Genomic DNA, 27,346 nt, shown 5'->3' on the forward strand with positions numbered 1-27,346 from the left:
CCATATATACCACCACTGTAACCTCCCTCCTGGCCCCACCTGACATCAGGCCCAGCTGTGAGGGGAGGTGGGAGATAACACACCATTTGGGCCTGATGGAGAGAATTTGATCCTTCACTTACAGGCCTTCAAGTCATGGCCCTTCTCACCCGCCTCACTGGAGACTTTCCACACACAGGTATTTCAGGTTTGGGGAGAGAAGAGCAGCACAAGCATGTCCTATCTCTCCCCCCCCGGACTGCCAAGCAAGCTGTATATTTAATTGCTGCTGACCCTCTCAACCCCCTCAGAGCAGGTGGCACTGGCATGGCAGGAGCCACTGCAAGGAAACAAAAACCAAGGCAGCACTGAGTCCAAGCAGAATTCATTTGGTTAAGTTTTATTCACATGTACAGAGGCAGCAGTGGTTTTTAACAATCGAAACAAATATTCCAGTAGGTTTCATTTAGGTAAATCTTCTTTGGCTCGATCAACTGCAGAAAGTTCAGCAACTCCCCTTGTGTGGACTGCAGTGTGGTTTTTGCAATGCAAATAGATACCCTGAACCCAGAAGATCAGAATCAAGTGACATTGAATACCAAGACCCAGAGAAGGAGAAGTAAAAAGTCAGTAGAACAAACCTAGGAGAAGAGCAGGTTTGAGAGAGCTGTAAGCTGTCTGCAAGGAAGTGTATCAGAAAGCATGGTGGTCACTCAGGGATCACTCCTTTTCATAAGAATTGGTTGGAGCAAACCCAACAGAATGTACATGGCAGGAAGGAGACAAAGTTGCCAAAACAAGAACATAATGGGAAAAATGAAGTCAGTGGGAAAATGAGATGGAAATGGCACACAGGAATAAAAAAGGGTACAAACAAACCAGCCTGGGATTAGCTTCACTCATTTCTAACTGTTATACTCTCAGTCTTATGCTTTTCAGCATTTTCATCCTTCCTGCCTTCTTGCAGAGCTGCACAGCATGCTGAGATGAGCTCTCTTCATCGAGAGAGTTATTCAGGAAGCTCATGTATCTCACTTGTAAGTATACAGATATTGAACCAAACTGAATAATTTGGGACAAGGATTGCCTCGAGCACTTAAAACTTGAGGAGCAGGTCTGCATTCTGGTTCAGTTTCACCTTTAGTCCTTTTTCACAAGTCTGCTCAAAATCATTATATCAGCATCCATGCCGATGCAGAACGAATGCGATTACAACTCACTAATAATCGTCCCTGTGAGCAGATTTTGCAAATCCCACTCTATCATTCCCACGGTCAAAAATGCAGTAAAAGGCAGACATAAAGACATCTCCTAAAATCCAGAGCGAGCCACTGCGAGTTGGGATGTCAAGAGACTGGAAGCCGCTCATGCAGAAGGTTTGGTCATCGATGGACTCCTGGAAGAGAAAGAATATCTCCTTGCAGTGGCTCTTCTGGCCCTGACCAGGAGCAGAGAGTCAGGAGGACACGCACCTTCACAACGTACTGCTCTGCTGTCAGCTTGTATTCGTGGTGCCCAATGGTGAAGCTGATGTGGGGCAAGCTGGACAGTCTTCTGCAGTCTACAAGAAACTGTATGCAACACGCTGGTTGGCATGGGATTGATTTGCCTTTTTTTAAATACTGTTCTTTGCATTCAAGCTTTTTGCCACTACTAATGGTGAATTTACTGCAGAGGAGCATTAGGCCAACTCATGGCCCAGCGCTGCCACGGGTCCCACACTGGGTCATAGCAGCTGCACCAAAGCCCCCAGGGCCTCTGAAAAGCATTGCATGCCCTAACGGGACAAGGTGCAGGGCCATTCTGATGCCCCCCATGTACAAAACCAAGTTTGTGCCCCACAAATAAGAAGAGAGAAGCAAGGTGTGCTGAGAGGAATCCCTCCAGGTGTCGGACTGTGGTGGGGTCCTGGAGCTGCCTCCAGCCCACGCAGTGCCTTATCGAAGGTAACATCACTGCTTCAGGAGAAAAAAAAGGGAACCATTCAGAAAGCTCATGAGGAACACAGCACTTCATCTGTTTATACGTTCATATATTCATATGTTACCCTGCACTGGAGTGGGATTTAAAGAACAGAAAAAGGACTGAATGTTGGCATGTCCATTAATTTCTATAAATAATGCATTTGCTTACAGTAACCCAGCAGATCATTTCCTGGCCTCCCAGCTATTTCACCAACCAACCAGTGTGTGAAATGGCACTGCACGATGCTCCAAGCCCAGAGGGATCTTTGAGGCAAACTGTAGCGTTTGAAGTCATTGTTAGGGCCTTCCTACAAGGAAGGCACTATTTTTGCTGTTGTTAAATCAACTGAATCAAAATACAGCCATAAATCTTTTGTATACCAAGCAGGTGTCATGCCATTACAGCAAGATAAACAACAGGATAGAGAAGATAAGGGAAAGAGAGCCAGCACAGTGATTTGCAGGATATAAGAAGCATGACATAATTCATTTACATCGTCAGTACATCCAGAGCAAATTAATCCTTTCTGGAAAGAGATAAAAGTTCTGGTAAAATCACTGATGAATGCACCTACTTACACCAGGACAGATTTAAGCCAACACACTCAGCCTGCCTGAGTTTTAAAAAAAACCAGTGACATAAAGAATGTCTTCCAGGTTTGTTTTTACAGAATTGGAATAAGTGGCCTCATGGTGAAACGATGCATTCCTTGTTTATATAGTATCAATGTGATTACTTTGAAATTACCTATTTTATCTACATCCATGAATATGTGCCGTTATAAAAACAACCTGTTATCAAAACAAACTTTCTAACACGCATCTGAAAACTTTAATTGAAATATAAGGTTTAACTGAAAAAGAAATCCAAAGCCCCATCAGTTACACAGAAGCATCTCCAGGCCTCCCCCTCCCAAAGGGAGACGGATTAAAGCTCGCTTTCTCTCTGAACTTTGCCTCACACACAGGGCAAAAGTAACACTTAATTCTCTCCAAAGTGCAGTGCTGTCGTGATAACTGTGGAGTCACCCAGAACTGTAGGAGGTGGTTTTACTTGCAGTACTGGAGTGTGGCAGGATAGAAACTGACTGTGGGAGTCAGCCAAAGGTCAGCAATAATGCATGGAAAAATAAGCAGCCTCCTTCCTGGAGCTGGGTAGGATTAGCCATCAAAGGCTCACTGTCTCAGTGATTTACATATTGCCAGGGCTTGGAAAAGTAACAAGGAGAAGGTATAAAGGGTGGTAGAGGAACATCCTTGCTGAGAGGGCAGCGACCAGCCCAACCTCCAGCAGCCTCAGCTTGTGTAACCCCCAGAGAGAAGTGTGGGGAGCTGGGAGTACAGCTGTGCAGCTGGAGAAGCCATGAAGCAACAAATCCCAGCCACCTCAGCTGACTAGAAGAGGTGGAGGTGCTCCTTGGAAGAACAGCAGTGAGGAGGGGGAGTGCTGGCTGGTATCAGGAAGGGGGATGCAAGAGGAAAGAGATATTCAAACAATGAGGAAATGCAAGAAAAGCACTGAGCAGGGAGAGCAAGAGGCAGCGAGGTCTGTCCTGTACTCCTGGGGTACTCCAGAGCCAATGTTGTGAGAAACCTGGATATGCCCCTCCCCAGAGCCCTGGCATGAACCCTCCTGATCTGCAGACAGAGCGGGCAGTGGGAGGTCCATCAGCAGAGCCACTTGGGGTCATAATTAACACACCGTTCTGTTGCCATTCCTTTTTAATGTTGATTGGGATGGCCATCAACTCCCTTTAGCTCTGGGGAGCCCACAGCTATAGCTGGGGACTCGGCAAGGTAGTACTATTCTGATTGTCCAAAAGAAAATTACCTTTCAGAAAAAATGTGGAGCATGGAACAATTCCTTAAACAGATTCCCCCAGTTTCCTTACACATCATCACTGAAGAAAACTGGAGAGGAGGTAGACACTGGGAGGAGGGCTGGGGCAACAAGGCAGGTGCATCAAAACCAGCACAGCACTGAGTTCAGCACTGTCCTAGAGACAAGGCTTTCTCTGAGACCTCTCTCAGCCATTATTTTGGGTATTTTTTTCTTTTTCCCTCCCTCTAAGCTCTTTGCACCAAACACCAGTTTCTCTTTCTCTGGCTGATTCTGGTTGCACAGTTATTACCTCTCCAGAACGCGATGGACTTGCCCCAATATACTCCTGTAATCGTCTGATTTGTGACGAGGGACCGGTGATGAGAGAAGTGCCAGAATCAACGATGGCTTCACAGCCATGGGAGCAAAATGCCACCCGGCCCTGGATCTTTATACTGCAAGTGGAGAAGAAGGCATCTTTAAACAAATGGTAAATACACTGCCTCTGAAGCAACACACCACTGCTATCTGACTTCAGAGTCAGGGAACAATCTGGAGAACTGGCTGCCAAGCTTTCTAAGTCTGAAGATACAAGAATGTCTTTTAAAAATGAGAAACAAAAAGAAGCAGCTCTAGAAAGACCCATGTGTGGAACCACTTTTCTCCCAGGACTCCTGCAGCCCCAGTCATTTGCTGATGAACGTCCTCATGGGTCTTCATAGCTTTTATGCAGTACAAAGGGATGTGAACAACTTTGACCAAGGTTCAAAAGAAAGATTAGAGCAAGACCTGGGACTGGACTCTGTTCATTGGTGCCTTAGCCACTTCCATGAACAGTCCACCAATACGCAGTCTGACTGTTACTGAATCATATTAAAGCATTTTAAAATGCCCTCAAAGAAAACAGCCATCCCTTCCACAGCAGATTCAGAGAGCTGATAGTCCTCAGACTCATCCTGGCAAACCTCCTCTTTGAGACCCACTAAGGAGAAACACTACAGCCCCCTTCATCTGCACTGTTGAGCCTTTCTGCCTCTGTGGATTTTACCCGGGGAGATGAATTCCACCACGTAGTGCATACATACTTGTTCAGATGTATCTGCCAGTAGCTCTTCTCAGTGACTGGGACCCAGTGAATTGAGCCTTTATAGAGGGAGTGGTCTATGCCCCCCAGGATCAGCTCACCACCATTCTCAGTGTCATCTCCCCTGGAAGAAGAGCACACATCAGCACAGGCATGGGAGTATGTTGGAGTACAAAAACTAGATCAGTCTTAAAAGGAAAAGACAAACCACAGTGCTTTCTAAATTCAAGCATGGATGGCTGAACCTGATTATTTCTGAATTGTAACTTAATATATCTCAATTCAGAACCTCCAAGCACTCTCTGAGAAATTGTGCTGTGAATTGCCAAGGGCTGACAGCAAGCACTAGGAATACATTGAGCCAGTTGCTCTCTCCCCTCAGAATTAAACCTAGACAAATTAGTAGAGCTACAGACAGGTTCATATTAGAGAGCAACATTTTTCTTCTTAAATGCAACCACTTGAGTGTAGCATTGCAATTCTGTTCATCTCCATTGGTAAGAGGGAAACCTCCAGCAGCTCAGCACACTTCAAGTCTGAGTTAGGAGCTTTTCTTTTGTCCGTGATCAGTTACAACAACAAACGTCTGTCCAGAAACTGGTGGTCCCTGCTCACTCCAACATATTTTCCTTTTCACTCCATTTTTCCCATTGGAAAATTGAAGGAAAAAAAAATAATGAGAGCAATTACTTTCTGGCACAGAAGATTTACGAAGATGCTCCATTGCCTCTATCAAGAACTAAAGTGCATTTGTGTCTTGCTTGGCCCTGCCACTGCTACGACTGACCGCTTCAGGTAGAAGGAAAAGACTGGCTCCTCCACCAGCTTCTGGTTCATGATGCTGTCAAACACAGGCAGAGCATTGCCCACTGCTAGGGAGGGGTAGCCCAGGCCCAGGACACCGTCAAAGTGGGCAAGGGCAAAAGTCATTCCTGGCTCAAACACGGACTCGCCGAAGTCCTGTCCCTTGATGGAGATGTTACTGATCTGTTCAGTAGGAGAAAAAGAAGAGGTGAAAGAGAAGACGCCATCAGTGCCAATGAATGAGGCACATGTCAGACTCCACACCCAAGGCCGCTCCCAGCCGGAGGCTCACCTGCAGCGTGTCCTTGGCCGCAATGCCCAGAAGCTGCCCGGTGCCATACTGCAGGGAGAAGGGTTCCCCACCGTGCTCGTATGAATCTGACAGAAAGGACTTGAACCTCTGGTGCACCCCTGCACAAAACAGACCACACCTGCACCCCGAGGGAAGGGCCAGGCCGCTCACCTTCTCCCCATATAGAACTGGCTGTGATGCTGGTGAGGAAGCTTTGAGTTTCGGTGTGAAGAAGGCACCGACAGAGGCACAGCTGCCCTGCAGACACCCCATTTTTCTGCTCTCGAATACCTTGGGGGTTATTTTTGGTTTGTAACTCCCCGGGTACATTTTCATGCTTTCTGCTTGACACTGCCCACCCTGTCTGCCACCGGCACAGAGAGAAGCGGGCCAGCAAGGCTTCAGGGCTACTCCAGGCTTTTGCCCTCCCACAAACCCCTGACAATTCAGAAAGCAACACCTTGGCCCTTCCCAAATTTTGCCCACACATGCACATGGTGTTATTGGAAAATCAAACGCCAGTTAGATCTTTGCTTGAATGTGGCCAATTTACCCAGGATGTTGGGAGCACGGGGAACAGGAAGATTTCTTACTGCATGCTTCGCTGATGCAATAAACAGAAGGGACCCAAAAGTTGGAGGAGCCAGTGTCAAACACCACGGTGAAGCTCTGAGGCGGTGTGCCAACGCTGATGACTCCGTAGTACTGTGCCTGGGAAGGATAACCCGGTCAGCTCCACCACTGAGGTGGTGAACCCATGATTTCCTCTGGGCCTATTGCAATGAGCAGCTATGAGCAAGTCAGAAACAAATTCTGTTCCACAGACTGTATCTGATGTACTGAGTAAAGTTCATCCTGCGGTTAAAGGAACCACTGACCGTCCTTGGGCATCAGCTGAAGATAGAGATATCTGTGGACACGTGATTGCTGAAGTGAAGAGCTTATCAACACGCAGCATGCAATTGTCTGAGTGCCCGTATCTGGCCATGAAAGAGCACTTTAGCATTAAGAGACTTATTTATAGGATGAAGCATTTCTGGAATTCAAAGGCACAAGTCTTTTGTAACAGTAAAAAGTATTTGAGTATGTATCTTCAAGTGTATGCTTGTTAATTAATACACTGAATACAGCTTGTGACCCTGGAGTTTACAGTCTGAACAAGATAACCATAATGCAAACACGCGTGCAATGTAACAGAATATTAGAATATCCAGCTGTACAGCAGGGAGTCCTTTCTTTCTGTATCAAACAACCTATAAACTGAGGCAGCCCCCTGTTACTTAAGTAAAAAAATAAAAAAAAAAATCCCAGAAACTTGCAAAAACCGCTCACAAAACTGTTACAGATGCAAGCTGGATATGCTGGGGAAGTAGCTTTGGTTTAGTTATTTCGATAAGTCTAAGAGCAGGTTGAAAACTTTCTGCCTTTGTTCTTCTTCACTCACATCTCCGGCTTATCTGGAGACTTCTTCATAAGCCTCAAATGTCAGAAAGCTCTTTCTGAATAATTCACCTTCCCCCCACTGCCCACAGCAGCCTCTACAACATTTCTGCAGCTTCTCTTTGCTTTAGACAAACATAACAGATGAACCGAAGCAGGAAACAGACCAACAAAATGGACAAAATGCTAAAACCAGGAGACACAGAATGGTTGACCTGCTCCCTTGCCTGTCTCAGATCCAAGGAAACTCAGATTTTTCCTTTCTCAGCATAGAGACCCAGGTCAGTCACAAATATGCAACACACATTAGACTCAGCAAATAAAGCAAAAGAATAAAAACTCTATTTGGGTCCTCATTATCACTGATTTATGACTCCAAGTGATGAAATAAATGAGATCTGGGGATCTGTTATAACACGTAAACATACAAGATTCTGATAAATCTGAACTAATCTGACTCTGCCCAGCCTTCACCCCAGATTGATAGACACAAGCATTCCACCTTTCTTTGAAGACCCGATGAAGACCAAAACAGATCTGTACAGAAATCAAACTCATCACAGAACTACTCCTGATAAATTGTATCAGTTTTCTGTCAAGGTCCCATATTAGCCTCTATCTATACACATTGTGTTTTGCAGACCGTTAAACTAATTGTGATGATCTAGTATTTACAATGAGTCTCCCATCTCAAGTCCTACAATGGAGAGACTCTATTTCAAGTGTTGTCCATTTCAAGTGGAAAAAATCTGCCTTCAGTGGAAGAGAGCCCATGCAGTTGCATTACCATAACCGTACTTACGTTCATGTAGTCATACAGCCTTTCTGAAGCAGTTCCTACTGACAAAGTGAGATCTGGAGGGAAGCAATAGAGGTGTCTCCGAGCAAAAATGTCAGGGTGATGATTCCTCCAGAATTCCTCCAATTCTCCCTTTTCTTTAAGTTGTGTCTTGATAGATTTGAATCGAACGAGTGGGACCCTACACAAATAAAAAAACCACATGAAAGCTAACTGAATCTCCTTCCTAGAGTCCTTGTATGCTTTTCTTTGTATCTTTTTGGAGACCCCAGTAGCAATAATCGCTATCATGCCAGGAGCCAGCTGGAACAGGAGGATCCAGGGAGGCCCTGCACACTCTTACCGTTGCAAGGCCACGGTGAAGGGGATGTAAACCACAGTCAGCAGTATGGCCCTCATGGCTTCAGCTGCCCCTGAGTCCAACAACACTCATTTCCTCTGAAGTCCCTTTTTTATACCCCACTGTGAGGAGGGAGCTGCTCGCCAGGTCAATCAATCAGAGGAGGTCAGAGCTCTGGCAGCAAGCGGAGGGATTTGTTCTCAGAGCAAGCACTGGATTGAGCAAATATTGGTGCCCAGAGAAGCTGAGCACAGATAGCCAGGGCACAGTCTAGACCAAAAATATGTTTACTGACAATCATTAGTATCTTTCACGTAATTACAATAAATGGGGGAATCTTGGCTCCTGTTAGCACGGGAGAGAGAAGACAGCCCAAGGAGCTGCCTGCTTCCCTCTGCATAAACTATTTTTCAAGCTTGCTTTAATGACAAGAAGGCCAGGAGTGTCAAAGGCAGAGAGAGAAGACAGAACACACAACTGACTCACTTCTACATGGAGAAGTACTGAGCATATGGGCGCTTGGTTGGTTGGTGAGAAGCCATCCTCTAACAACTGAAAATTAATTCCCTATTTACACAAGAAATAATTATGACTGCCACCCAAGAGAATATGTATAAATGGGCCTTAAAAGTAAAACAGACAGCAAAGCAATAAACAGCCAGTAGTTTTCTCGGCTAAGGCTACTTCGATCCAGAGCTCTGTTGTGCAGGTTCGGAGCAGCTCACTTGGGCTGATTCTGTTCCTGGCTGCTCCCACCCCACCTGGCACCAGAGCTTACCTCAGGCTGGCAGGAAAGCAACGGTATTAAAAAGACAGTGATGTGATGGACAGCAAAGAGCAGCCCGTCAGCCCCCTGCGAGGGGGCTTAGCACCCAGCCTGCTTCCTTATGGGACTTTCTGAGCCTTTGGAATCTGAAAGTGCATGACTAAGAATGAATGACAAAACCTGGCCAAGATAAGGAGTCATCACCTGCTCTACGGGTGATGTTCCAATGAAGAAAAAAGAACAAACATACAACATTGGTGAGCGAAGAAGGGATCTAAATGCCAGCCACAGATTTAAAATAAATCTATATCAGATGATTTGCAGCAATCAGCGAGGACTATTCTCAAAACTGTTTCTTCGAGCTTCTTGCTTTAATACACCAGCCTGACCAAAGAGAGAGTTTTGCAGAGTAGAGCTCTCAGAAAGCAGCAGCACTGTTCACAAACCCCTCCCATACCCTCCATGCACAGTAGAGCCCTCTACTGCAGCACTGTCACTTTGACAGGAGCAAGACAACGTCTGTGCTGAGCACCTTTATCACTTGAACTTTTCCTGAAATGCCACGAATGCTTCTGGGCAATCACTAATGCCATGTTGCAGGGCGTGAGGAGCAGCTCCACAAATGCAGTGACTTCCAAAGCACTGCAGTTGGTCTGCAGAGGGGACCATCTCTGCCTCATGTCCTCCATTGAGTCAGTGATTCTCAGACGGTCCAGGATCGTTCATTTTATTGCAAATGCAGACCTTTATTATCCCACAACATGAAGGTTATTTTTCCCAAGCACTGATCTCACACTGTGTTCCAAACAGACCTTCGGTGAAGCCAGCAGAGGTACAAAATGCAGCAATAAAAGGTCATTGTGACTTTTTTTGATAAGGCAGAATAATGATTAAACTACAATGCAGAAAATCCCAAATAAATAGTTTTCTGAAGCTTAAAAGATTCATTAAGTAGAAATGGTTCAAGTAGAAAAATACATCTACATAGCTATGTCTATAGACGACATATATTGCATACTTCTCTCCATATGGCTTATTAAGAAAACTATATCTAAACCACATTATTGACAGCTGCTCATCTATAGGCTGCTATGCCATGTGACCAGCAGGTCTCAGAGGGGATTTGCCTCTGGGGCTTAACTTCTCTTTGTTGTGGGTGTAAATTCTACCCCTCAGCCCCCAGTGTTTGTACCAAACTCCTTTGTATGTGGTTATACAAGGAGTCTCTGTTCCCCAGCTCCACATTCCACCCAGCTCCTCAGCACCAGTGCAATGGCATCAGGCTGTAGTACTGTTCTCCATCCCCAGCTGCCCTTTCTGCTGCACTCCTGCCAACCTCCATACACTTCATGCCATTGCTTCTATGCAGAGCAGACCAAGGAAGCACCCTATACCCAACATACATGAAAGAGCTGATGTACACTTAAAAGCAGGTGATCAGAGATCTCTATCACCAAATCTAACTGCAGATCGTGAGGCAACATAACCTGTCTGACATTGCTTTTTTCTCAACCTCCTGTCCTGCTTTTTGTTTCTCCAAGGATACGTGGCCTCCCGGCACTCACATCTGTGGGTGTGTAGCACCTGACCCCCAGAAAGTGACCGCAAGAAAATAGCCTCCCTGAAGTAGGTGTGGAAGATGGCAGCATTGGGCTGCAGAGGGCAGAGGGCCAGCTGCCAGGCAGGCTGCTTCCCTGCCTGACACAGCTCTGGGAGGTACAACAGAGCCACGGGTTGGTGTATGCACACCCACAGCAGTTTCCCACCGGGCCTCAGCCCAGGGACAGCCATCACACAGCTGGAAGGCTGCAGAGAACAGCTTGGGCTGGCTGCGATCGCGTGTGTGAAGTGGGGATTCAGGAAAGATGCAAAGCAGAAGCCAGTGAGAAGGCCCTGCATGGCTCAGGATGTCAGGGACTATAGTAAACGTGGCTACAGAACATAAACACTGCAGCAGCTAAAGATAGCCGTTTGCCAAGGATCTGTATGAAAGGTTCCAGATAAGTACTGGGTGGCAAGTTACACTGTTCAATTGTGTATTTGGCACCTTGCAAGGCAAGTGCATAGAAGTGCTACTCGTCTGCAAAGTCGGTCAAGTCCTGACAGGTATTTTGAACAGCAATTCGATCACAGCCAACATTTCTGCTGAAAATTTAATTAACGTTGGAGTTGAAAAATTCAGTCTTCTGTCGTGTTTCGTTTCTGCAGCCAATCCCCAGCACCGTGCCAGCTGCACGGACCGCACCGACACAGGGCAGTGAGGGGGCATGGAAGCGGCTGTTTGGACGCAGCTGCAGGGCAGTGTGCAGGCCGGGGGGAGGATGGCTCACTGGGGAGCTGAGGGGCGCCGAGCGCTGTGGGGCAGAAGGAGGCCTGCGCTACAGGTCACCATGTCTGCAACCATCACCAAACACTCGTTCCATTATCAGGAACATTTCAGAGCTCTTGAGATTAGTGGCTGGTGCCATGTAAACAGAGCCTTATATTGGGCAGACGGAGTTACCACCAGGCCAGCGCGCAGCGGGAGGAAGCCAAGGCCGGCCCCAGCCCTCAGTCTCCGAACAAAGAAGGACCCGAGATGGGCAACAGCCTGAAAGCCATTGTCGCTTTTGTGCCCTCCGATGAGTGCCAGAAGTACCTCCTGGAGGACCTGGAGGAGATGCCCGTGGACAAAATGGTGGATCTGAGCGGCAGACAGCTGCGGAGGCTGCCCCTGCACATCTGCTCCTTCAGGGAACTGGTCAAGCTGTACCTGAGCAACAACAACCTGGCACAACTCCCTCCTGAGCTGGAGCAGCTGCAGAACCTGCAGATTCTGGCACTAGACTTCAACAACTTTCGAGCACTGCCGCTGGCCGTGTGCGCGCTGAAGCAGCTCTGCATCCTCTACCTGGGCAACAACAAGCTCTGCAGCCTGCCTCTCGAGCTGCGGCTCCTGCAGAACCTCAGGACCCTCTGGATCGAGTCCAACTGCCTGCAGCAGCTGCCCGAGGTGGTGTGTGAGCTCAGCCTGCTCAAGACGCTGCACGCTGGCTCCAATGCGCTGCGCACGCTGCCCACCCGCCTGCGGCGCCTGCGTGAGCTGCGCTCCATCTGGCTCTCGGGCAACTTGCTGGCCGAGTTCCCCTCCGTGCTCCTGCACATGCCTTCTCTGGAGGTGATCGATGTGGACCGCAACGCCATCCGTTTCTTCCCCAGCCTGGCCCACCTGCCCGGTCTCAAGCTGGTGATCTATGACCACAACCCCTGCCGCAACGCCCCCAAGGTGGCCAAGGGGGTGCGCAGGGTGGGGAGGTGGTCGGAGGAGAGCCCCGAACCCCGCAAGCGCTCCGGGGCTGTGATTGAAATCTCGCTCAGTGAGAGACCGTCACCACCTCCTGCCAACAAAGCTGAGCCAGAAGCGGAGGCCTGCTGATCTCTGCCGGCCCACAGCACGACAGAGGAAGCAACGTGCAGCAGAGCTCTGTTCTTACAGCTGCTGTCTTCTTCCCAGAAGATCTGTGACCACTCTGGTTTTGTTGTTGCCAAGTAGCAGTTAGAATGATTGTGAAGGCAGCTGCATGCGGCTATGCTGGTTTTTGTGCCTGTAGGGTCTGCCTTAGGGGCAGCTGGGCGTGCCAAGGTTTGATGCAGGAACAAAGAAAACCAAAGCCCTGGCTAAAATGGGAGAACCATAGCTGCAGCAGAGGGAAGCCTGCATGTGGAACCAGAGGGCTGGGAGCCCACCTCTCCAGGCTCACACAGGAGCTGTAGCTGAGGCAAGTTACTGACTGTCCAGCCGGGAACGGCTCCAGCTTGCCAAACTCAAACCTCATCAGATTCCCTTGGAAACGCACAGAACTTCTGTTTTCTAAAGTGTATTTTGCTTTGATTGTGTAGCACAGAACAGAGACGCAGTTCAACGTGTCTTGATATCTAGCTTTTGATTCCACAGCTGTTTACTGGAAGACAGCCCTCTACCCCAGGGCGGGCAGCCCTCGGTGCTGCAGGGCAGCCACGTCCCTCTCCCCATCTCCGCTGTGGTCAGAGCCACCCCTCCCAGCACAACAGGCAGCAGTGACGGCTGGCTGCCCCTGAAACCTTGGAGCCAGTGCTGGTTTGTTTCTGCTTAACATCATTCTCAAAAAATTCTCTGAAAATGTATACTCTATTCACACTTGCTGGCTTGTTAAATGAAGTCTGCATTTGGATCTGGCTGGCACCTGAGTGTACTTGCAATATTCATTAAATAAAGCGTTCCAGAGTCTCACCAGACTGTCTCGCTTTGTAACTACCTGCACCCTCCCTTTCCCCAGTCCTTACCTAAACTTTTTTTCCACAATCTATTTCATTTTACGAACAGGACAAGAATTTGGGGCTTCAACTCAACATCCTACAGAACTACCTTAGCACTCTGTTTAGTGGGTGGGAGGGGAATATGTGCTTTCACCCATTCCTTGAAGGCTTGCATTGAGGCAGCGCTGTCACTGCAGTAATTTGAAGTCTATTTTGATTTGGAGGAGTATTTTGAGTCCATTCTCTTCATTTCAGGAAGAAAAACCATTTGCACAGATAGATACTTTCCTGATTTCAAATTAATCTTCCTGCTTTGGCAGACAGCCGGCGTCATTTGCTGAGGTGCTGTGTTGTCTGCAAAGGGCCAGATGGGTCACCGAGCTCAGCCAGCTCCTTTCTGCAGGCTGCCATGCAGACGGGGCGCCGCCACTCGGCCCTACTGAGAATCGCCTCCAAAACTTATGCGAAGGCTGCCGTTGGAATCGGGCTTCAATGCTGCTTCAGCTAAAGGCACCGCTAGCCTAACAAGGAAAAGCATTACCTTTGCACCAACTACTGGAATAGGAAGGAATGTACAGTTCACAACAGAAACGGGGCTAAAGGGGAAGAAAAAAGGGAAAGCAATGCAGTTTGGCACAATTCCCCACCAACTGCCCTAAGTTTAATAATAGGTATTTGCAAAGGCAGGCAGCCTGTGTCTATAACCTAGCACACACACAGACTCTTCAATCCAGCATGTTCATACTTCCCAACTATTTCCCTCTGAAGCATCCTACACTGAATTTGCAGTGCAAAAGGCTGCAGTGTGATTTAAGTTACTGCCTAAATTTCCTCTTCAGCTTTTCATCTTCTTAGCATCAGAAAACAAACAGTACTCCACAATCACTAGAAAAAGCTAACAACTCTAGAGCCTATTACTTGGATTTCAATTCCAAGCCTATGTGGCCAGGACTGGAATAAACTGCTTATAAAAACTGAACAAAGACAACCTAAAGAAGGTGATAATGGCACACACAGCAGATGAGAGAGCAACCCTAGCATTAACTGATCTATTCACTTTAAAGCATCTTAAGTGTGAGTGAAGATACGAAACACAAAGACCAACACAACACTGATGAATTTTATTTTTTATTTCTGTGTATCTTAAGTGGAACATGGAAAGGAACAGAAGCTGTACGGTGTATAAAGCCCATGTTTTATGTGGAAGTGAATCTTACCCACAACACACATGAACTGAAATAAGTTAAAAGAAGCTGAAAACACTTTCTTCTTGCCATTGTTGATGGAGCTGCTCATCTTAAGCTTCTGTTCCATAACCTCACAAAAACTAAATCATTAAAAAAAAATTACTAAGTGAGATCTGGTCCACGCAGTCTCAGGTGCCAGAAGTTTAACATGGGCGATGGTCTGGAACGCGTTTTCTGGGGAGAAAAAAGACAACTCAGAAAGTTTTCCCCTGTGCTGAGGCCAACAAGCCTCCCTCCACCTGCCTTTATTTTTCAATTGACATTTTGCACTCAGTGCTAGTTTCATCTCACAGCTTTGAGATGATACTGTCTTTTGTGATAAGACACAAGCTTTGGCCATTCTAAGAAAGAACTGTGAGTCATAAAACAGTGCAAACTACTTTGTAGGGGCAGCATAACCTGCCTAGAAGTAAGATTTCTTCCTATGCTTTGCAACAAACACAATTTTGTTTTAGGTGCAGATTCTATTTCAGAAGCAGCTGCACATTCAACTATGCATTCTTCTAAAGAAAAGCCCCCTACATTTTGGTCAGCCACTTCTGCAGATGTTTTAGTACTCTAAGTGGCACATGAGGAGATGGTGCCTTCACATTAAGTAGGCATTTCTCAGGAACACTATTCTGAGTGCACTGATGGCTCTGAAGGCCTGTTCATATTGCTCATACAAAAATAAATCGCATATAACAAGTGCTGGCATGTCAGATGTCAATTTTCGTTCCAATAAAATAGTTTTAGAATGAGACTTTTTCTGCAGTCACTCTTGCATGGAAGGAGGTCACTGCATACTGCTGGAACTGACCAATGCAGACATGCTAGTCATACCTCGGTGCTGCTTTAATGATGTCATCTACACGAAGAATCATTTCTGCTGCTTCAGCTGCACTCAGCAGAACTTGTCTCTTGACTTGGAAACTTTCTGTTACTCCCAATGCTGCCATGTCTCCAATGATCCCCTCTTTCATATCTGAAAGAAAGCACAGGTTAAGAAGTAGTTTGTTTTGTATGGATTTTTTTCCTTCTCTTGCTTACTTGGAAGGAAATTACCAGAAGCTGACAACCCAACAGTTTACCTGCTCAAATGAACCATACTGATAGTAGGGGAAGTATTAAATAAAGTCATTCACATAAAGGTCCCTGCCTTAAGTTCAAAATTCCATTTTTTTTAATTATTATTATTTTTTAGATGAGCACACTTACTGTGCCATCAATATACTCAGTTCTTCCAGCTGAATTTATCAGTGACAAACAAGTTCAGTAAGTCTAACTCCCCTCCCCCCACTCAAACACCAACCCAAGAACAGAAATAACATCAAGCTCTTTACCAAGTCCATAAGTTGTCTTCCCTTCACTGTGAGCAGCTCTGAGCTGAGAAACCAAATCTGCACTGTCATAGCCAGCATTATCAGCTATTATTGTTGGGATCTAAGCAGATAAACACAAACACAAGTTGGTTTTAATTAACACATGGACTGATTCCTACAGTCAAAAACATCACACACTTCGACACTGCTACTTATTCAGTTTCAAGAAGAGCAGCTGATCAAAACCAGTAGATTATCTGTTGCACTGATCAGAACTGAGGAAACACGATCCAACCCAACCACCCGTTTGTTTAAAACTGGAAGACAACCGCTGAGAGGACAGAAGTGCATCAGCAGATTTGTCACCATATTTTATATGAACAGAAAGAAATACGTCTCTGTGTCAAATCACTTCAAATTACAACTGGAGGATTTGAGAATCCAGCTTCCTGGTCAGCACCAACCACCACATCACTCTGTTTGCAAAACCTGCACGAGCTGACAGCAGATGTAATGCCAAGTCTTACTTCACTCTTCAATTACTTTTTTTTTAGAGAGATGCTTCCTCACAGTCTAATTCCCTAACGAGGCGTTTCCCTAATTTAAAATAGAGAAACCGGAAGGCAACTGGTCCTCACACTGAGTGTCTGTTAGCAGCATAATATCCTATAAACTTATTTTCTTGCAGTACTCTAATTCCTACTAAGATGCAATCTCCAGCAGGAGTCTAGAAACTTCTGGATAGCACTAGAGCACAAATAAAATTAGACAGAACACAAGGGCTTTTGCAGAAACCCTAATTTTTCATCCAAGATACGTTGCCGTACTTCAGTTCTGAGTTTTGAGAAAATCAGAAGCTGGATAGAGAAGCAACTGCCTGCTACAAGGAGTCAATAAACCAACAAGCTCTTGTAGATTTACGTTAATCCAGCACTCTGATTAAACAAACTTACCATTCGTAAAGCCTTAGCAAAGGACTCCATTGCAACAGATTCTTTGCCAGGTGTTCTGATGGCAAGTTCTGCAACAGCATTAGCCATCAGCATCTCTGAACAACCTGTATGTTGAAGACACACAAGTATTTTATACATGAGTTGAATAGTGATACAAAACGTGTATCATGTCCATAGCACAGAGATTTGAATACTCACCTCCACCATAAACAGTTCTGGTGTCCTTCACAGTCTGCGCAAGAACACAGAGAGCATCGTGCAAAGACCTCTCAGCTTCATCTAGAATTTGTTGTGTTGCTCCACGCAGAACTATGGTACAGGCTTCACCTACAAAGTTCAAATGCAGGAAGATTTAGAACAAACAAACCAAAACAGTAAGATGAGTGTTAACATGACACAAGGCAACGATATCACAGAGCACCTGAAATGGTTTTAGCTATGGCCGCAATTAAATTCCACACAAAGTAATCGATCTGTAGAGAGGAAGAGGGGAAGCGTGATGACATTTCACAGGCAGATTGAAATGATGTGCACTATACTGCTTTCATTGGCGAGCTGCTCCAAATCTTTCCTCATTTAATAGAAAGTGAATCCTTTACCTCAAAACAAGCACCTGGAAATTTACGGTACTGGTATCTTATTAGAACAAGCGAGCCAGTTCTTCAAGCATGACACACTGCTACTCCTCTCGTCAATTTAATCACCCCAAATAGAAATCCTGGATACCACACTTGCACTTATGTAGATGTTCAATGTTATGTAAATGAACAGTTTTCAAGCATGAAGATGTATTTGTGCAGGAATCATGCTTTATTGAAGAGCAAAGCGTTCAGAAAAAGATAAGTCATTACATGGCATTGCCATCCTGGTAACTGAGCAGTGCTAGCACAGAGTTAACAGATATTGCAGCATGTCATCCCTGTTAAAACACTCACCCATTGCCACACCAGAGAAATGAATGAGTTTATCTTCTCCAATCATGACTTCTTCAATAAGCTTGCAACTTCCTAGCTTTACCAGCTCAGGGTGATCAAAGGTTGATGCAATTTCACCACCTACAAATGTAAGATTATACCAAGTCAAAAAGCACCCTCACTTCTAGCCAAGACCAAAAAAAGGAAAGAAAATTTATCATCCTGCACTTCCCATGGCTAAAGTATCTTTTCCCTTTTCTACAAAAACTTTTCAACTTTTCAAACTTTTCTAACATTTATCAAGCAGGGACTTAATCTGAAGTATTTTTACAACACCAAAGATAATTTAGCCAGTTTGTATTTCTATTTTGCGCTTAGTGCCATCACCCTTTGTTCACAGTTGGTAGAAAAAACGTGTTTACATCATTGTGAAGGAAGGATTCAGAATCAATCATTTTACAAGTGAAATGTTATATGCTGAAAACAGAAACCGAGTCACCTGCTATGGAAAGAATGCCGATTTGATAAATCCACAGCTTAGTGTTAAAGTTACTGATGGTTAATTTCATAGCCCTCCATACATGTTTGTATGCAAGTTGTGTAAAATAAAGCTTATTCTAAGTACTTTCCATGTTCACAGATCAATCTTTGACATTTGCTGAAGACAGAAAAAATAACCTCCAAGTGGCAGGCAGTACAGCAGTCTAATCTACATACCTGTAACAAGAGCCAGACGCTCCACACCAGCGAAGTCTGCATGTTCTATGGCCATGACACCAGCAGCCCCAAAAAGCTGTTCAGGATAGTTGTAGATGAGTTGTCTACAATTAAAGCAAAGGCACAGCTTCCCATTAGAGAAAGAACAGATGTTTTGAAAGATTCTACAACTAGCAGCATGGACGTAGATTTCTGAAAGCTACAAGAACAGCTGTATGTGAGGCACCAGCCACCCAAAGTTACACTCACACACAAGCAAACAGCAACGACAGGAAAAAAAAAAAAGCTACCAAAAAAAAATCCCAACTACTATAGTTCTGAATACATTGCCTCTGATGACACACTATCAATGCTTTAAATTCCAAGCCCTTTGATTCTAGGTGCCTGACAGAAGCTTAGCTGCCAATCCTATAGCAGGGTGAGCTAGAACAACACGGCAAAGGCTTTCTTTAGTTCCTTACCAACACAAACACCCAGCAGCACACAACTCCGTGTGTACCTGGCCAGTCTTCTCACACGCACACAGCTAAAAGACTACAGAGAAGTGTATGTGCTTCTTTATTTATACGGATTCTCCTCTCTTCAAAGCGCGGTCAACAACCGAATTATTTTTCCCTTTCAAATTAGAGGAGGACTGTAGGAATTCAGAAGCTGGGAGATGACACCTCAAGAAAATAGATACTTATCATCTATCTTCAAAAGAGACAGGTGGCATTTCTGATTACATACAGAGAAGATTCTTCCTACTGTAAATCAATATTGCCTTGACCCATCACACATCTCCTCAGTCGTATTTAAGTGGTAAGCATGTGAGATGTGGAAGAGATCTACAGCATGGCTGTAAGCAGAAATCAACTGTACCAGTGAATAAATCAGACTTAATACATTCTAACTAGAATATCATTAGCCTGGCTACAACTGATGGCTACCTGAACTTCTTAGGGCAGCCACCACCTGTTTTACAGGGAACACTGCATAGCAATGGGAAGTTAAGAATTCTTTCTGCACTGCTTTGAAGCTTTCTTCCATCAATCCACTCACTGGAGCCCTGCCTCTAGGACTCTACACATCTGTACCACGTCTACTGGACAGACTGCTCTTTTGCCTACACTAGAACAGAACATAGTGAGACGTGACACGGGTGAAAAGACTCTCAGATTCATAGATCTATCATTAGTTATGCTAAAACTACAGCAACACTACTTAGACTACTTGGGCTTTGCCATGGATCCCTAACTACAGAACAGCCAAACAGCAGGACAATAGTGTACAGGACATTGGGGGGGGGGAGGGGAGAAGGGGAGAAGAATGGTGCAAAGGAAAGGTGCAAAGGAAACACTCACCTCAGCATCATCTAATTTTACAGATCTAGGTATAAATACTATTCTTCATACACATACTGTATTACAACCTCACTACTTTGTGTTTGCATTAGAAACCCTACCTCTTTTCCAAGAAAACATACCTGTTAATAAAGCAGTTTATTCCATGCTTAAGAATACGATCTACTTTCTCCTTCATTTTTTCCTTTTCTGCCTGTTCTATTTCTGCAACCTTTGCTGTAGAGTCCACTCTAACACGAGAGCCAAAAATCTAAATTAAAGAGAACAAGGAGTTCAGCCTGCACAGTTAATTCTGCTTATGAAAACGCTGTTTCAAAACAGTAGTTCTATCACATACCTTAATCTTGTCTGTATCCATACCAGTATTTGCAATAAGAATCTTTGCGTTCTCAATCCTTTTGGGCTGGTTTACACCAATCTTCTTGTCGAGCAAAAAGCCTATAATAATAAAAGATATTGGTGGGGTTTTTTTTAAGACTTCAAATTAAGAAAGGACAGCAGTCCATTTATATTATTGCAAAAACAAAACTCTTGTGCCTTACAATTCAGTATTTCCATAGCAATGTCTAACTTGTAACAGCTTCCCTTCTTAAGCACAATTACAGCCAACACACAAACACTTACCTTCATCTAAGTAAGAATCGGCCAAACTTCCACCAAGTTTCTTAATGATGTGGATAGCCTCCAAGTTTCCAGAACCCTTCAATCTAAGAACAGCTTCTACAGCTAGCTTGACAAAGTGATCTTTATGATGAGTAAGTAATTTTGATGAAAGAGTCGTTCCTGCAATGTTCATCAAGTCTTCACGGAACTTCACTTCATCATCACTACAACAAAGGTAGCAGCACAGCTCCATTAGTAGGCAGTAGGCCTCAATTTCACAGCCTTAAGTACCACCAGACTATCATTATCATGGTATTTCTGCTTAGTGCTGTGAGATAAGATCCATTACTCATTTTGAAATTGGAGAAGCCACAGGTGAAAGACTTTTTTGAAGCTGGTTTTAGTTTAATTTAGCCTAGCTTTTGTTGAAACAGTACTTTGTTAACTGTTAGTTGTCTTTACTTTTACAAAATCAGTTCAGCCTTACAGTGATTTACCTGCAGTTTGCTGTTTTGATCAGGGACCATAATAGCACATATTCTATCAGCAACCTGCATGTCACGACTACATCCAAGATTTTTGGCTATGTAACATAGCAAAACATTTAAACTCACCCTGGTAACTACATATTGGTGCTTCTTCCTATATCAAGGCTTTAAAAAAATCTTATTTCACTGTCCTTGTACTATTTGTACCACAATACTGAGCTGGCATTCTATAATGTGTAATTTCACTACAAAAATAGTTCAGACTGATTAAGAACAAAAACGTTGCATTTGGAAAAGCCTGTGCCGTCACGTAAAGGATTCAAACACACTTAAAATCAGAGCAAGAGATCTGAAATAACGACTCAGACTTTTGGCCTATGGGGAAAATTACTGTTCATTTTCTGTTTCTGAATACAAGTAATTTCCAATAGTTTTACAAAGCTTCTACAGCTCACCAAACTCAAAAGTCTTTTCCTCCAAATGTTCAATTCAATCACTCTGTTGCTTTCAAACAGCAAAAAAATTCCCAGTACTCTTTAAGTCTCACTGGTAAGTTTTCATCTCAAATAGTTTATAAAGAACTACTGCAACTATACATTACTAACCCATGATCCACAGCTGCTTTCAAGAGTGCCTCTCTGGAAGCTTTTGTGGCTGCCCTCCAACCTGCAATGATGGTCTGAGGATGAATCTTCTTTGAAATCAGCAATTCTGCCTCCTATTTGAACAAAATTAATCATTAGCTTTCTTACATAGGACATTTACATTCACTAGGAAAGACATTTCAGAGCAGTCTGAAAATTCTGAATGCCAGCAAAAGCATCAGAACTATAAAGTGAAGACCTAAGAGAAGAACATTCTAGGCACCTTTCCACTCCCCCCTCCAACCTAGGCAATTACGATCTGCCCTTGGAATTAAGAAACAAAACTAATTTTAATACAAACAGAAACCAGACACATGTAACAAAACAGCCAACTCTCACTTGATTACACATCCGTTACACAAGCTCCTTGTTCACTTAAATCTGTAACATAACGTGGAGTGGGGGCCCAGAGGAGAGCAAGGAACCCCCTCAAAGTTCCTTTTGCAAGGAAGTCGGCAAGCTGACACGCCATTTCTCAGATGCTCCTGATCTCAGATCCACAAACCATGACCATTGATTCCCCTGGTACAGTCTGAGTTCTTCAGTTCTAAGATCTATTTCACAGTGACTTCAAATATAGCGTTTGGCAATCTTCAATGTGCTGTGTTTACAAGGAACGTTATGAATTCAGGTCTTGTGCACGCAACAGAATTTGACAAGGTTGGTCTTTCCCCTCTTAACATAGTGGAAAAGGATTTCAAAGGAGCAAAACGAAATAAGGAGAATTTTTTTTTTTTAACTGTACCAAATCTAAATATTTGTGAATTTATAACTTATATGGACCACAAATATAAAAATATATTTCAAAAAATACATGAAGACAGTACCTAAGGGTTTTTTCCCATCAGTTTAATGGCAATGGGGCAAAGTATTCCTATCCTTTGGGAGCCCACTTCATAAGCATCAGCAACACATCTCCTATTGATATCCCAGGACTATGCAGCCTATATAAAAACATCTAAAAACATTAATACATCACCCTCAGTAACTCAGCTGCCAATACTGTGACAGACGTAGTTCCATCACCAACTTCATCATCTTGAACCTTTGACATATCTAAAAGAAAGCCATTGCATTAATGCTTGGATTCACAACAAACCGAACACCTGTGGCAGCTGTAATCAAGAGCATTTTTCTCTCTCGTTACTGTGAGATTCCTTCTCTGTTTTTTTGGCTCAAAGCTTGCTTCCTGAGGTATTTCTTGTGATAAGACTCTGAGTGATTTGTTGAGGAGGCAACTAATGGGTGCTAACCGTGTGACAATGGATATCGCTTTGGGAACATTTAAAAGCCCCTTCCCCCAGAGCTGCTTGCTCTGTAGAAGAGTGGATGAGAATGCTCAGGAGTGTTTACTGCTTACTGGTTGAAGATCTGGCCTGTGACTAAACAGCTCCAGCTAGTTGTGGGAAAATTGGGGAATGATACCATTGTGTTCTGTGAGAAACAGGATGCAGATGGGCATCCCTGCTCCCTCTTATCTGCTGGCAAGGCCCGGAAGATGGCAACAAAGGATTTTCTGCTGAGATCCCAGAGCCAGAAGCTGCCACTCAAAGGAGAGCTGACTCAACCTCTTTGGATTTGAGCTGTCACTCCAAAGACAGCTGATTCGACCACTCTGAAACTATTGAAAAGGGGCCATCATCACCATGGTCGTCTCTCGTCGTGCTTCTCATCGTCACTGTCAACAGAACAACTCTGCCTGACGACCCACCGCTACTGAAGATCAAAGACTGAACTATGAACCACGCTGGATCCATGGTGGTGACTATGTCCCTCTTGCTTCCTATAAAGACTCCTTGCTTCTTCTTTTCTATCACCCTCCTTCCCTTCCCCATTACCCTAATTCATAGTAGTGTCCGTCCTCCCCTTCCCCATTTCCCTGATCAGGTTTTGTAATAAACTGGTCGGACCAACACTTGAACCGTTGCCTCTTAATCTCACGCCGGGTATACGGATAATAAAAGAACCTCCTCTCCCTCCTACAAATTGGAGCGAGACAGTTACTTTAAGGAAAAAAGAATGTTACTGCCAGACAAAGAGGCTGTCAAACTGTAACTCACAGAAAAACCTGAGATGCAAATCAAACACAGCACCCTTCAAATTCCCCGTTTGTTTGCAACAGAGACCTATTCTAACCTGGCAGTGGTCAAAAGCCATCCCTCTCTCAACCTGTGCCTAAAGATCATCATCAAAATGAAGTAAGGCCAGACAGATGCTCTCAAGTATAGATATGCAATATCTATCACAGAATATGTCAATTTCTCACACCATGTAGAATATTTTTCTATGAAGAAGTTAAAACTACGTAAGAAAGTTGCAAGTGAAGAAATTCCAAGTATGACAATGACAGACTGTTAGAAACTCACCAACCAAGACCTTGGCAGCTGGGTTGTCAACTCCAATAGCTTTCAGGATGGTTGCACCATCATTGGTCACTGTCACCGTGCTATCCCTGCCAGTACTCAGGAGAATCTTGTCCTACATGATGCAAAAATTAGAACAGTTTGAAACACAACTATTATAACTAAATTATCATACAATGGTTTGAATTGGAAGGGACCTTTAAAACCATCTAGTTCCAACCTCCTGCTTTGGGCAAGATTGCCACCCACCAGCTCAGGCTGCCCAGGGCCCCATCTAATCCGGCCTTGAACACCTCCAAGGATGGGGCATCCACAGCTTCTCTGAGCAGCTGTGCCTGAGAGAGAAGAATTTCTTCCTTATATCTAATCTAAACCTGCCCTCTTTCAGTGTAAAAATATCACACCTTGTCCTGTCACTGCACTCTCTTCCCAGCTTTCCTGTAGGCCTCTATTTAGGTACTGCAAGGCTGCACTGAGGTCTCCCTGGAGCCTTTGTTTCTACAGGCTCAACAAGCCTAGCTCCTTCAGCCTGTCACCGTAAGAGAGGTACTCCAGCCCTCTCATCATCCTTGTGACCTTTACCAGACCAACTCCAATAGCTCCATGCTCTTCCTGTGTTGGGCACCCCAGGCCTGGACAGAGTACTGCAGGCATGCCCTCTTAAGAGAGAACAGGGGGACAAATGCCCTTCTTGTCTCTGCTGACTGCACTTCTTTTGATACAGCCCAGGAAACGGCTGGCTTTCTGGACTGCAAGCACATGTTGCCGGCTCATATTCAGCTTTTCATTCAATAATCTACCCAGGTCTTCCATCATAGGGCTGCCCCCTATCCACTCATTGCCCAGACCGTGTTCATGTTTGGGATTGCCTTGACCCAGGTGCAGGATCTTGCACTTAGCCTGGTGAAACTTCATGAGGTTTACATGGGTCATGGCCACAGATCAACAGGTAGAACCACTGAGAACTTGCAGCTATCTTACCATGCCTTTAGGTCCCAGAGTGCTCTTGACCAGGTCACCGATAGCAATTGCACCAACAAAGGATGACTATAATGAAAGCAAATATGCCTTAGAAAATTATTTCTACTTTAAAACAATAAGTAAGTGCTAAGCTATAATTTCCAAGGGGACATCTTAACCAAACTCTTCTACAGGCAAACTCCCAGCAGAATCCAGTTCCAATTTCCTTGAATGCTACATTTCAACAATGAGACAAAATGTATTCCATTTTTGCAGTAAGCGCTAAACTACATATCAGAGCCAAAAGACTTCTGAGGAAGTCTTAGGAGGTTCTTGTGAACCTCCAAAGCTGAGATACAGAAGAACTCTGTTGATATACACAAAACACTTCTATTTTCTGCAACAGCAAAAGACAGTAAGAGGCAGATGAAGCTCTACATCACCACAAACTGGAAGTAAACTTAAATTTAAAAGAACGACTATCATTACCCAGAGCATCACCAGTTTATCTTAGAGAAGAAACTTACCAACCGAGCGGTTTCTGCCTTCTCTTCATCTGCACCTGCCTTGAAAATGTTCACGGGAGCAAGGGAAAGGGACGCCTACAACAGCGAGAGCAGAGAATACTTCTGCAGCTTTCACAAAACACCGCATTTTAAACACAAAACCCCGACACCAGCAATCTTAAGGAACAGTTTTAATGCTGAAGTAATTCCTGTGGCCCATTTGGCTTTGATAACGAGAACATTAATACTGAATACACCGACTCCTTGTTTGAAATCCGTATCGCGATCTGTTCGCCGACAGATTACGTGAATTACGCGGTGAAAAGACGGTGAGACAGACCGCGTCTGCTCAAAGAGACGCGACCAGAAGCGTGCCGCCATCCCCTGGCTTCCCAGGGCCGGCCCGGGCAGCGCCTCAGGCCGAGCGCCCACCCCGCATCCCCGCATCCCCGCATCGGCCCCCACCCGGCGCCGGGACCCGCCCGCGGCCTAACGGGCGCGCCTCGTGCGCGCTCTGGAACCTTCCAGGCCCGATCTCCTCCCCCACGCCACACGCGGGCTCCCCCGCCGCTCCGCGCCGCCTTCTTTTTCCTCTCCCCCTGGGGTGGAAGCGCCGTGGGCACGGCGCGGGGCCGCCCGCCACTCACCATGCTGCCGCGGGACACCCAGCCGCCTCCGGTACGGGATAAGCGCGCACACCGCCGCCACAGCACCAGCGCCCGGCGGAAGTGCCGTCAGAGGAAGCGGCGGAGGCGCCGCGCGGCGCTGTGGGAGCTGTAGTCCCCCCCCGGCGGAGGCGGGAACGGCCGCTGCCGCGCCGACTCCTCGCGGGTTGCCGTGCCCGCTTTTCAATTCCGTGGCGCGCCTGCGGCTGGCCTCCCGTGAGCTTGGCTGCCGGCCTCAGGCTTGTGTCATTGTATCGCCCGTATGGCCCATTGAAAGCAAGCAGAATTAGATCAGGGAGGCAGTCCTCTCGGTCCCTCTCCTCTCAGTGGTTTCCCATAGGGCACCCGGAGCACTGCTGCCAGTTCTCTGGGAAGTACAGCTGTGCCGGTGCCGACCTAAGCCTGGTGCTGTTATTTTTTTCTGCTAACAAAAAGCCTGCCACCTACAATCGTGGCATCATTAATAGAATCATGAAGGCTAGAAAAGACCATGAAGATTTCTATTCCAATCATCAGCCCACCACTCCATGCTCACGGCCCTCAGTGCCACATGGTTCTGGAACACCTCCAGGAGCAGTGACTCCACCAGCTCCCTGGGCAGCCTGTGCCAATGCCTCATCTCTCTTTCTGAGAAGAAATTCTTCCTAATACCCAGTCTGAACCACCCCTGGTGTAAATTAAGACTGTTACCACTCATCCTATCGCTGTTTCCTGAGAGATGAGGCAAACCCCCAGCTCAATACAACTTCCTTGCAGGCAGTTGTAGGGGATGATAAGGTTTCCCTTGAGCTTCCTCTGGACTGAACAATCCCAGGCCCCTAGCTAATCCTCATAAAGCTTGTGATCCTGATACTCATCAGCTGGTCAATAATCAGAAGGCTTTGGGGACACCCAATAGAGGCCTTTCAGTGTCTAAAGCTGGGCTACAAGAAAGAAAGGGACAGATTAGCAGGGTCTGTTGTGATGGGACAAGGGAAATGGCTTCAAACTAACAGGGGGGAGATTCTGGTTGGACATAAGGAAGAAGTTTTTTGCAGTAAGGGTGGTGAGACACTGGAACAGGTTGCCCAGAGTGGT

General features: G+C 45.4%; 3 protein-coding genes across 4 annotated transcripts; 1 reads left to right on the plus strand and 2 right to left on the minus strand.

Annotated features, from left to right (window-relative positions):
• Positions 1–363: 363 nt before the first annotated feature.
• On the minus strand, positions 364–8,642 carry LOC128073778 (cathepsin E-A-like). The gene is made up of 9 exons (XM_052668972.1): positions 8,528–8,642; positions 8,188–8,365; positions 6,539–6,656; positions 5,946–6,064; positions 5,637–5,836; positions 4,851–4,973; positions 4,076–4,220; positions 1,452–1,550; positions 364–1,375 (listed from the first exon to the last, which is right to left on the minus strand). The coding sequence occupies exons 1-9, from the start codon at positions 8,581–8,583 to the stop codon at positions 1,199–1,201; spliced, it is 1,215 nt and encodes a 404-aa protein (XP_052524932.1). The 5' UTR covers positions 8,584–8,642; the 3' UTR covers positions 364–1,198.
• A 3,133-nt stretch (positions 8,643–11,775) lies between these two features.
• Positions 11,776–13,539, plus strand: LRRC10 (leucine rich repeat containing 10). The gene has a single exon (XM_052668973.1). It carries the CDS (start codon positions 11,869–11,871, stop codon positions 12,703–12,705), a length of 837 nt encoding a protein of 278 aa, XP_052524933.1. The 5' UTR covers positions 11,776–11,868; the 3' UTR covers positions 12,706–13,539.
• Positions 13,540–14,680: 1,141 nt separating this feature from the next.
• On the minus strand, positions 14,681–26,387 carry CCT2 (chaperonin containing TCP1 subunit 2). 2 transcript variants are annotated; one of them, XM_052668964.1, is made up of 16 exons: positions 26,252–26,387; positions 25,626–25,700; positions 25,120–25,185; positions 24,142–24,253; positions 22,755–22,831; positions 21,737–21,849; positions 20,665–20,867; positions 20,378–20,478; positions 20,163–20,290; positions 18,698–18,801; positions 18,002–18,121; positions 17,265–17,393; positions 17,067–17,170; positions 16,135–16,234; positions 15,635–15,776; positions 14,681–14,986 (listed from the first exon to the last, which is right to left on the minus strand). In XM_052668964.1, the coding sequence occupies exons 1-16, from the start codon at positions 26,252–26,254 to the stop codon at positions 14,956–14,958; spliced, it is 1,608 nt and encodes a 535-aa protein (XP_052524924.1). In that variant the 5' UTR covers positions 26,255–26,387; the 3' UTR covers positions 14,681–14,955. The 2 variants fall into 2 exon arrangements, with proteins under 2 accessions (XP_052524924.1, XP_052524925.1); XM_052668965.1 differs by having other exon boundaries at positions 17,265–17,387; positions 17,996–18,121.
• Positions 26,388–27,346: the final 959 nt, after the last annotated feature.

The sequence above is a fragment of the Tympanuchus pallidicinctus genome, unplaced genomic scaffold (assembly GCF_026119805.1).
Source record: "Tympanuchus pallidicinctus isolate F22 unplaced genomic scaffold, pur_lepc_1.0 scaffold8, whole genome shotgun sequence".
Lineage (NCBI taxonomy): Eukaryota > Metazoa > Chordata > Aves > Galliformes > Phasianidae > Tympanuchus > Tympanuchus pallidicinctus.

What these genes read in the sequence shown, in the direction of transcription:
- CCT2 (XM_052668964.1), bottom strand. An exon ending in GCGTCTGGCTCTTGTTACAG is followed by an intron (nt 18,122 to 18,697) that starts GTATGTAGATTA and finishes TTACATTTGTAG; the next exon opens with GTGGTGAAATTGCATCAACC. An exon ending in GAAGACAACTTATGGACTTG is followed by an intron (nt 15,777 to 16,134) that starts GTAAAGAGCTTG and finishes GCTTTCTTTCAG; the next exon opens with ATATGAAAGAGGGGATCATT.
- LRRC10 (XM_052668973.1), top strand. Translation starts at nt 11,869, where the DNA reads ATGGGCAACAGCCTGAAAGCCATTGTCGCTTTTGTGCCCTCCGATGAG.
- LOC128073778 (XM_052668972.1), bottom strand. Translation starts at nt 8,583, where the DNA reads ATGAGGGCCATACTGCTGACTGTGGTTTACATCCCCTTCACCGTGGCC. An exon ending in GGCTGTATGACTACATGAAC is followed by an intron (nt 6,657 to 8,187) that starts GTAAGTACGGTT and finishes TATCCTTCCCAG; the next exon opens with GCACAGTACTACGGAGTCAT. An exon ending in CAGAGCAGTACGTTGTGAAG is followed by an intron (nt 1,376 to 1,451) that starts GTGCGTGTCCTC and finishes TTTCTCTTCCAG; the next exon opens with GAGTCCATCGATGACCAAAC.